At 37.5% G+C, this 11,779-nt stretch overlaps 1 protein-coding gene across 1 annotated transcript; it reads left to right on the forward strand.

Moving 5' to 3' along the window:
• Positions 1-468: 468 nt before the first annotated feature.
• On the forward strand, positions 469-1,413 carry LOC112654765 (olfactory receptor 11H6-like). Its single transcript, XM_025439369.1, has one exon. The coding sequence runs from the start codon at positions 475-477 to the stop codon at positions 1,411-1,413; it is 939 nt and encodes a 312-aa protein (XP_025295154.1). The 5' UTR covers positions 469-474.
• Positions 1,414-11,779: the final 10,366 nt, after the last annotated feature.

An 11,779-nucleotide genomic window follows, 5' to 3' on the forward strand; every position in this document is an offset into this window, starting at 1 on the left:
TGATCCAGAATAACGGTGAAATGCAGAGGTTTCCGTGTGTTGTCACCTTTCTCCCTCTTCTGATGCCTAACATCTGGGTCTCTAATTCCAAACATTTAAGTAATTGAAACTCTGTCCAGTAGTAAGGGTCTATCTCTCTTAATCTATAGAAACGAATACATGATGTTCATACCTACTTACATTTGTGAGCACTGCCATCAACCTTCTCCAAGCTGCTTATTGCATAACATCCTGCGTTTTAATGCGAGAAGGTTCAGAGAGAGAAATGAGAAAATACAAATATCTAAAGTCTGATCACCAAGCCCTACCCAAGGTTTATAATCTTCAGCAGCTTAGCTATTTATTTAATGGAATAATAGAATCTGAGGGAGTTAGGGATCTCCAAAAAGGAAATATTTCTGAGGATTAAAGAATAAGGTCATCTTTGTTTGTCATTGTCACTTTTTCCTCTCTGCCCCTTAGGAAGCCGTGAATATGTCAGGAGTCAGCACAGTGACTGAATTCATACTCCTGAGTTTTCCGTGCTCCAGAAAGGTTCAGGTCCTCCTCTTCCTGCTGTTCTTTGTGTCCTACATCCTGACACTGATGGGGAATGGGGCCATTGTCTGTGCAGTGAAGCTGGATCCCAGACTTCATACCCCCATGTACCTTCTGCTGGCCAACTTCTCGTTCCTGGAGATCTGTTACATCAACACCACCGTTCCCAATATGTTACAGAACTTCCTATCTGAGACCAAAACCATCTCTTTCACAGCCTGTTTCTTTCAGTTCTACTTCTTCTTCTCCATGGGCACCACTGAGACTTTCTTACTGCCCCTCATGGCTTTTGATCGGTACTTGGCCATCTGCCAGCCTCTCCATTATCCTATCATCATGAACAACCGCCTCTGCATGAACCTGGTGGCCCTGTGCTGGGTCACAGCCTTCCTCTGCTATCCGATCCCTATCTATTTTATCACACAGCTCCCCTTCTGTGGCCCCAACGCCATTGACCACTTTGTCTGTGACCCCGGTCCTCTTCTGGCCCTGTCCTGCATCCCTGCCCCTGGAATTGAGCTTTCCTGTTCTCTATTGAGCTCTCTCATTATCTTCATCACCTTCTTCTTCATCCTTGGTTCGTACACACTGGTTCTCAGAGCAGTGTTGCGTGTCCCCTCAGCAGCTGGTCGACGTAAGGCCTTCTCCACCTGTGGTTCCCACTTGGTTGTGGTCTCTCTTTTCTATGGAGCCCTCATGGTAATGTACATCAGCCCAACCTCTGGAAATCCATCTGGGATACAGAAGATTGTAACCTTGTTCTACTCATCAGTGACCCCACTTATAAACCCACTGATCTACAGTCTACGGAACAAAGACATGAAAGCTGCCTTGAGAAAAATTCATATGAGCACAAAAATTAGTCAAAGCAAATAAGAGCTCATGAATGGGTAAAATCTAATTAATTATTTTTCTCCATTCCATTCCCATCTAAAAAGTAAGGATTTATTTATTTGCCTCTTGAAACGCACACTCAAATTCATCTATTCCTGCCTAGTTACATAATGGACAATTGTATGACAAATTAAACCATACCTTGCCCTCAGGTCAGGAATTTGCAGATCATAATTTGAATTAAATTACCTGGATGTCTGGACTTTAGGCTCTTCTTCTATCCTAATCTCCAATAATTGTCCATTTAACTGTGATTATTAACATAGTCCCTGGCCTCATGCCTTTTTGACCTCTATTAAGTGGTCAAAGGTCATTCTTACACTTGGTTTTTCTTGCTTAAACATCTCTGCTCTACTTCTTAGAAGAGTAGTACATTTTTGGTTAAGATAACAAGAAATTAGTGCCAATCAAATTATAATTGAGCCAAAATTTTAAAATAATTGACAGCCAAAAGATTGACAATGATCTTAGATCATTGTCACTGTCTCCCAAACCTGTTTCATAATTACTTAGGGAGCTTTTTAAAAGAACCGATTCCCAGTTCTTTCTCCAAATCTAAATCAGAACCTTTGAAGCGGATGCCTGGAAATCCTTATTTTAATGTTAATCAAGTGGTTCTGGTGCACCTAGACCAGCACCAATCGACAAACTCATCTTACAGTCACTATTTTAAATAACTGTGTGACACAGAGAAAAAAGTGAAAGAAGTTACAGTGAGTACCTATAGGTGACTCAAACACTGATGAGAATAGAAGGGGGTTTTTTTGTGCATCAATTTTGAAAACTTCCATTTGAAAAATAAGGACTAGACTACATTCTTCTTACCTTTTCTTACCTATGCAAGATAACTAAGATACCTGGAAATGGGTTTACATTTTAAAAGAAGACTGTCATATAGTGGCTAATGGATTTCAGTTAGTTTTATGTGAAGGAAGGTTGAATTGCGTGCACAGCCCAAAAGAGGTAAAAGCAGACAGAGAGCAAAACAGTGATTCTAAGAGACTCAGATAAAGACAGATGCAGAGAAATTTGATTACCACTCCTGGTTATTTGTCCCAACTGTGCTCAAAAACAAATTGCTCAATTCATGTCTGGGATTGATACATTTCATTTATTCATTCCACACACTTTTATTTATTTCTGTGATGTGCCCAGAATTACATCAATGTGGAAGATAAAGTTCCTGCTTTTATTAAATCCACATTCTAGTGAGAGAGACAGATAATTATGAGGTAAACACATAAATCTATAATTCCAGTTAGTCATAGTAGTGTAAAAAAAAGTGTAAAAAAGTACTGTAAAGGATAGAAGGAAATTTGTGACTATGTGTGGTGATAGATGTTAACTAAATTTATTGTGGTAACAATTTTGCAATATATACATATGTCAGATCACTATTGTAGAGCTGAAACTAACATCATATGTCAACTATATCTCAATAAAACATGAATATGTGAATATAGAAAATGTTGGTATAGGATAAGGGGTAATTTAGACTTGATGGTTAGAAAATGCCTTTGTTAGGGAGTAATATTTCAAAGTCAGAAAATGTGCCATGCAAAGTTCTAGGGGAACCAAGTCCCATGTAAGTACAGGTAAAAATTTGGGATTTTCAAGGAATATTAAATAGTTTATTTGGCTATCCAGAAGGAAAATGGTAGATGAGGCTGGAGAGGTAGGCAGGATCAGATCATCCAGAACCACCTAGGCCACGATGAATAGTGTTTTATTTGAAATCCTGGGAAAGCCTGTTCAATAATATAGAGGAAGTCTTAATAAAAATCTCATCTTAATAAAATCCTTACCACTTCATATAATCTCTTATCCTGGAACTAGCTATTTACTTATATTTATTTAAATGTGCCTTCAATAAATAAATAAATGTGTAAATAAATACATAAATAAATAAATAAGCCTTCATTATGCTATATTCCACCTTGTTCCATTAAGGATCTGACGTACCAAAAGAAAAGTGCAATAAAGAAGGAATAAGAATAATATTAACTTGCAAAGAAAAAAAATAGAATGATAGTTTTTAGATAAGACCTTAGGCTGGTATTAAAGTCAAGCCTCTAAATGTGTTATTAAGTCCCTTCAAAGCAAAGTGAGAATGAAAACATTACCTGCTATATGATTTTCATTAACTGTAAGAAGAAAACAAGTGGGTTTATAAGGAAAGATCAATTAACGGCTCTTAGTTCTATAAAGATTTCTTTCATGAGGATTCATACTAGAAAAACTAAGAAATATAGTGAACATTGGTCCCCTGAAATATCTTATACAGAGAGATAGATGATGATAGATACATAGATATAACCTGGTTCAATACAGCTGCTTCTAATAACAGGTCTCAATAAGATTCAAAGGCATTATATAGAAGTATGACTCAAGAGAAAAAGTTCTTTCCAGGTCTAATAACTTTGATCTAAATATTAACTTTTTGATGTTCTTCCTTAATCTAAAAGTCTGATCCAGAATATCCTAAGAATAAAATTTAGAGCTAAGTGCATGGTCATCCAAATCAAAGATGAATAACCCCCTATTCGAATACCAAAGTTCTCTTCTGTGATATAGAAATTGGTTTTGAAGAAGCATTCACAAGAATGGAAGGAACTGTTGATTTCAGAGTATGTGTTATAAGTTTATTGGATACTTTCTGCACTGGAAGTAATTTACCTGTAAGAGGCTGCCATATGTGCTATCCAAAGAAAAGTGAAGGATGGAAAGGGTGATTGAGAATGGACAAAGAAGTGGGAAGTTTGGGAAAGAGTTATTCCTGACATAACTGAAATGGAAGGGGGAAGCATTGTTCATGAGAAGCTCATTGTTCATGCGATTCATTTATGAATCCAATAAACTTTTATTCAAACAAACTTTCAGGTAAATATTTTAATTATCCTAAAATAAGATACTTATTTTCCTCTTAAATGTATAAATTTTCTGCTTAAGTGCATAAAATAATATACTGGCTGAAGGATTTAATCCCATGACCCTGGGATCATGACCTGAGCTGAAGGCAGGTGTTCAACCCCTGAGCCACCCAGGTATCTTGCATATTCCTGTTTTTAAATAACATATTGGAGACAAATGATAGCCCAGTGATCTAAAGAAAAAGAGAGATAAAGAGTTTCATCAATTCTGTCATTCTATTTGATCACTTGGAGTTTTTATTTGTGTTTAAAACATTGAGGGACGCCTGGGTGACTCAGTGGTTGAGTGCCTGCCTTTGGCCCAGGGCATGATCCTGGGGTGCCTGGATTGAGTCTCACATCGGGCTCCCTGCATGGAGCCTGCTTCTCTCTCTGCCTGTGTCTCTGCCTCTCTCTCTGTGCGTCTCTCATGAATAAATAAATAAAATCTTAAAATAAATAAATAAATAACTTTAAAACATTGAAAAGGTATAAACTACAAGATGTTCAGTTTTTTGGTGGTTCCAAATTTTGATTCATATATTAAATACTTTATAAAGCTTGAATAATATTTTAAAGTAGTATTTCAGGGGCACCTGGGTGGTTCAGTCAGTTAAGTGTCTGTCTTCTACTCAGGTTGTGATCCCAGGGTCCTGGGACTGAGCCCAGCGTTGGGCTCCCTCATCAGAGGGGAGTCTGCTTCTCTCTCTCTCTGCCTCTCTTTCTGCTCGTGTTCTCTCTCTTTCTGTCAAATAAATAAATAAAATCTTTTTAAAATAATAATAATAATAATAATAATATATATATATATATATATATATATATATATATATATATATATACTGGCTGAAATAAGGAAAGAGGGTATCTTATTTCTATAACTTGATCCAAATAGGATAGTGAGTGGAATTTGTAAAACACTAGATAGAGCACAGGTAATTGAGGTAACTGGCAGTGAGAGCAAGGTGCCCTCAGGATTCTGGAAGCAGAAAGAAATTAAAACATAGTAAATGGACATTTAGCAGTCATGAGGACCAATTACTTCCCACTTGTGGTTTCCTCTCACAGAGTTTGATGGGAATAAGTTACCCTCCAGAGCAGAAAGTAGCCTTCACCAGTGAATAGGAATTTGTGACATTGAGAGTCACCTTAGCCAACTGAAGCAACTTCAGATCACATGCCATACACTGCTAACACCTGCACTAGGGATAGCTTATAGATTCACCCTCTAAGAAAACATTCATCTTTCTTTTTTACAAAAGATTTTATTTATTTATTCATGAGAGGCAGACAGAGAGAAAGACAGAGACAGAGAGTCGGAGACACAGGCAGAGGGAGAAGCAGATTCCCGGTGGGGAGCCTGAGGCGGGACTCGATCCTGGGACTCCAGGATCATGCCTTGAGCCAAAGGCAGATGCTCAACCGCTGAGCCACCCAGGAGTCCTGAAAGCATTCATATTTCATTGTCATAACTAGTGTGTGCTGCCATGAAAACACCAGGTGTGGAAAAAGAGTTTTTATTTTATCAGATCCTTCTTAAGGCTTAAGTATTGCTGATGTTTAAGTGATATTTCCTTAAAAAATAAAACATTAATATAGGAAACTCTCAACAATTGGGCTGTAAGGGCAAAACTTTTCTCAGAACTAGGGTATTTTAAATTTGACTTTAGTTTTCCCATTTAAGCCCTATTAGAGGGGCACCTGGGTGGCTCATTGGTTGAGCATCTGAGTGGTTCAGCTCAGGTTGTGATCCCCGGGTCCTGGGATCCAGTCCCACGGTGGGCTCCCTGAATGAAGCCTGCTTCTCCCTCTGCCTGTGTCTCTCCCCCTCTCTCTCTTTTTCTGTGTCTCTCATGAATAAATAAAATCTTTAAAATAAATTAAAATACATAAATAAACCCTGTCAGATGATATTAACACCCAAGTTGGCACATAAGAATCTAGCCACATAACATACCCACATATTGAACTATAACATACCCACACATATTGAACTATGTTTTAACCAACATCCATTTGCGATAAAAGTTCTTAGCAAACTAGGGATAGACACAAATATCTTTGATCTATGAAGAGATTCCAATTAGCAATAATTGCACCTCAGATAAGCCTCATTGGCTATGACACTGCCGTTGTGCAAAGCTCGAAACATCTTTGATCTGTAAAGAATATTTTCAAACACCTGCATCTGCATCACACTTGATGGTGACAGTGAATGCTTTCTCCGTAAATTAAGAAATAGGACAAGAATTCTGGTCTTACCACTTCTATTCAACATTGTATTGGAAATGTCAGTGCAATCAGGCAAAGAAAAGAATTAACAGGAGTGCCTGGGTGCCTCCCTTGTAGGCTCAGGTCATGATCTCAGGATCCTGGGATGAAGTCCCAGAATCAGGTTCTCTGTTCCATGGGGAGTATGCTTCTCTCCCTCTCCCTCTCCTTCTCCCTCTGTCCCTTCCCCTGCCACTCATGTGCTCTCTCTCAGATAAATAGAATCTTTAAAAATAAATAAACAAAAATAATCATGTTAAAAATTTTAAAATAAAAAAAGACTTTGAAAGATGAATGGAAAAAGAAGATGTGGTCTATGTATACAGTGAAATACTACTCAGCCATTAGGAACAACAAATAACCATCATTTGCTTCGATGTGGATGAACTGGAGGGTATTATGCTGAGTGAAGTAAGTCAATCGGAGAAGGACAGTCATTATATGGTTTTACTCATATGGGGGATATAAGAAATAGTGAAAGGGATTATAAGGGAAAGGAGGGGAACTGAGTGGGAAAAATCAGAGAGGGAGACAAAGCATGAGAGACTCCTAGCTCTGGGAAGCAAACAAGGGGTAGTGGAAGGGGAGGTGGGTGGGGGGATGGGGTGACTGGGTGATGGGCACTGAGGGGGGCACTTGGCAGGATGAGCACTGGATGTTATACTATATGTTGGCAAATCGAATTCCAATAAAAAATATACAAAAAATAATATCAATCAATCAATCAATAATAAACAGGCATCCTAATTGAAAAAAAGAAGGAATATTGTCTTCAATAGACATGACATGATCATCTATGTAGAAAATCCAATGTAATCAACAAAAAAGGTTACTACAATAAGTAAGTCTTAGAAGATTTCAAGATACAAGATCTATATATAAAAAACAATTGTATTTCTGTAAGTATTAGCAACAATCAAAAATTAAGATTTTAAAATAATGCCACTTATAATGGCATCAAAACATACTGAATAGAGATAGAATTGATAAAAGATGTAAAAGACCAATACAATGAAAATGACAAAACATAGTTGAGAGAAATTAAAGACATAAATACCTGTAAAGATATAACTCATTTATGGGTTGGAAAATTCAGTAATGTTAAGATATCAGTTGTTCCCGAAATGATCCAAGGATTCAATGCAAATCTTAAGAAAAATCGGACGGGATTTTTTTGGTAGAAATTAGATAGCTAATTTTCAAATTCATTTGGAAATGCAAAGGACTTACACTAGACAAAGTTGGAAAAACACTATTTGATTTTAAAATTTATTATAAAGCTACAAATGACAAAAAAGGGGACATTTACATTAAGTTACAGATCAATGGAACAAAACAGAATCCAAAAAAGCCTTATATGAAAAACTGATTTTAAACAAAAGCATTTCAGCGGAGAAAGGATAGTATTTCTAATACATGGTGCTCAATTGAATACCCATATCAAAAAAAACTTAATATTTCAATGCCTCACAAAATACACAAAAATTAACTCAAAATGGGTCATAAATTTAAAAAAATCTAAAACTATAAAACATCTAAAAGAAAATACAGGGGAAACTCCTTGTGACCCTGGCTCAGGCAAATTTTCTTAAACACAACACCAAAGGACCCATAAGAGAACAAATTGATTACCTGGACTCCACCAAAATTAAAAATACCTGCTCTTGGAAAGACACTATTGAGAGAAGGAAAAGACAAACAACAGACAGGAGAAAATATTGGCACAAGTTATATCTGTTGAAAGATTTGCATCCAGAATATATAAAGAACACTCAAATATCAAAAATAAAGGACAAATGACCCAATAAAAATATGGAAAAATATTTGAGCAGACATTGAACAGAACATATACAAATGGCAAAAAAGCAAATGAAAATATATTCAATATCACTTCTCATTAGGGAATTACAAATTAAAACCACAATGAGCTACCACTATATACATATAGAATCACTAAAATTAAAAAGACCAACTATAGAACGCCCGGATGGCTCGGCAGTTGAGCATCTGCCTTCGGCTCAGGGCGTGACCCCGGAGTCCTAGGATCGAGTCCCACATCGGGCTCCTTTCATGGATCCTGCTTCTCCCTCTGCCTGTGTCTCTGCCTCTCTCTCTCTCTCTCTCTCTCTCTTTCTCTCTCTCCATGTCTCTCATGAAAAAATAAATTAAAATCTTTTTAAAAATTTTTAAAAAGAACAACTATACCAATGTTGATGACGATGTAAAGGTGCCAGCGCGCTCATACACTGCTAGTGTGAATGTAAAACAGTACAAGCAGTTTGGAAAAGTTTAGCAGTTTCTTAAAAAGTTAACCATTGGGATCCCTGGGTGGTGCAGCGGTTTAGCGCCTGCCTTTGGCCGGGGGCGCGATCCTGGAGACCGGGGATCGAATCCCACATCGGGCTCCCGGTGCATGGAGCCTGCTTCTCCCTCTGCCTATGTCTCTGCCTCTCTCTCTCTCTGTGTGTGACTATCATAAATAAATAAATAAAAATTAAAAAAAAAGTTAAAAAAAAAAGTTAACCATTTATCTACCATTTCGTAAAGCCATTTCACCCCTAGCTATTTACCTAAGAGAAAAAAAGCATACAACGTCTTATACACAAATATTCCTAGAAGTTTTATTGATATTAACACAAAACTGGAAATAACCCACACATCCACTAAAAGGCAAACAAATGAACAAATTCTTGTCTATCTATACAATAGAATATCAGCAGTAAAAAGGAATGATCCATCATTAGATACAACATGGATGAATCTTAAAATAATTGTGTCGAGTGTCACGCCAGTCAGAAGAGCTAAAATGAACAAGTCAGGAAACAACACACTGTTGGTGGGAATGCAAACTGGTGCAGCCACTCGGGAACACAGTGTGGAGGATCCTCAAAAAGTTGAAAATAGAGCTACCCCATGACCCAGCAATTGCACTACTGGGTATTTACCCCAAAGATACAGATGTAGCGATCCAAAGGGACCCCTGCATCTCAATGTTTATAGCATCAATGTCCACAGTAGCCAAACTATGGAAGGAGTCCAGGTGTCGATTGACAGATGAATGGATAAAGATGTGTGTGTGTGTGTGCATGTGTGTGTACACACAATGGACTGCCAGCCATCAAAAAACTGATATCTTGCCATTTATAGTAATGAGGATGGAACTAGAGGGTATTATGCTAAGCAAAATAAGCCAATCAGAGAAAGACAATTATCATCTGATCTCCCTCATATGTGGAATTTAAGAAATAAAACAGAGGATCATATGGGAAAAGAATGAAAAATAAAACACAAGACAAAATCAGAGAAGGAGACAAATCATGAGACTCTTAATCATAGGAAACAAACTGGAGATTGCTAGGGGAGAGGAGTGGGGGCACTGGGTAACTGGGTGATGGACGTTAAGGAGGGCACGTGATATAATGAGCACTGGGTATTATATAAGACTGATGAATCACTGACTTCTACCTCTGAAACCAGTAACAACATGCTGACTAATTGAATTTAAATAAAATTTTAAAATAAAAAAATATAATTGTGATGAGTGAAAGACACTAGATCAAAAAATACATGTTACAATTATATATAATTGTGATGACTAATTGAATTTAAATAAAATTTAAAAATAAAAAAATATAATTGTGATGAGTGAAAGACACTAGATCAAAAAATACATGTTACAATTATATATAATTGTGATGAGTGAAAAATATAATTGTGATGAGTGAAAGACACTAGATCAAAAAATACATGTTATGATTATATATATATATATATAAAAATGCAAACATCTACAGTGAGAGAAATATTAGGGGATACCTGGAAGTGATGTCAGGGAAGGGTAGGAGGGAGGAATTGCAAAGGGGCACACTTAGGGAAGTTAAGGATAGATGTGTTGGTTGATTAATTAATAAAATGATCAATTGATTGGTTAATATGTCATCCTTCCTGAAAGAGATTTAAAGCAAGGAAATATTTCAACCTATACAGGAAAAAAAAAAACCACAGAAATTAAGCTAGGCCCCAAGGGAAGTGAGTAATAAGCCTAGAGATGTCTCCTGACATGGTTTTCCTTTCAAAAACAATAAATGGATCCTCAAGGATCAAAAAAAAGGGGGGGGGGGTGCTTACTTCCTGACAGACTCTGCTTATAACCTCTCCACCCTTCCACAAACACAACCAAGGGTCCTTACCACAACCACTTGCACTTCTTTTCTCCCCTCTGGTTATTGCCGTCTCTCTAAGAAAATTTAAAAAAAGAAGCTTTTGAGAAACTTCAGTTTGGAATTCCCTTTGCTGATTCAGGTAAGAATGCTACGAAGTGTTTAGAAGAGCAAAAGTCACAACCTACTAGCTTTCACCCACAGCCCTCCAAATTTGCTACAGCCGGTCACGTACAACCAATTATTTCTTAAGCATTTTCTGGTCAGGAAACAGCCAAGATATCTCTGCAGGCATTTATCTCATTCAGTAATCTTTGGACCAGCCCTCTAAAGAGGCATGATTATGCGCATTTTATCACTAAAGAAACTGAGTATTAATTTCCTATGATCAATAAAAAAAGCTCTTGACTCTGGATCCTATGTCTTGTCTATAACGCACAGCTGTCTACCTCTCACTCCAACCAGGAAAATTATCCTGACTTTTCAGTATTTTCTACCGATTACCCAGTATTACCGATGTGCAGGCCCTTCACTGAGACTGTACAACCTAGCTGACGGAGGGAAATGAGTTGTCTCGAGACATGTCTGGGGGGGCTACAGAGACACGGGGCCAGCACGTGGACATACCAAGATCAGGAAATGCCTTTCTTGAGCTGTGTAGCCCAGGACCTGGTTCACTCACTTAGCCGTCTTAACCTTTTCTGAGTTGACTAATTTAACAAGTAAACCAAAAACAAAAAAACAAAACAAAACAAAAAGATGACTGTTGTTAATTAACTCAGTCCATTAACTCAGCCTGGGATGGTAAAGACACTGCTGTTGACAGCACCCTCTGCAGTCGCGCAATGGGAATTGATCAGTTTGGGGTTTTTGTTGTTGTTTTGGCAGCTCCTGCTCAGACTCGTGACGGGTAAACATCGCAGTTCTCTTCTGTGCAGAGGAACTAAGTGAAAAAAAATGAGTAGCAATACAGGCCTGCTAGATATACAGGATTGAGCATAAAATGGT

Source organism: Canis lupus, chromosome 15 (genome assembly GCF_003254725.2).
Source record: "Canis lupus dingo isolate Sandy chromosome 15, ASM325472v2, whole genome shotgun sequence".
Taxonomy (NCBI): domain Eukaryota; kingdom Metazoa; phylum Chordata; class Mammalia; order Carnivora; family Canidae; genus Canis; species Canis lupus.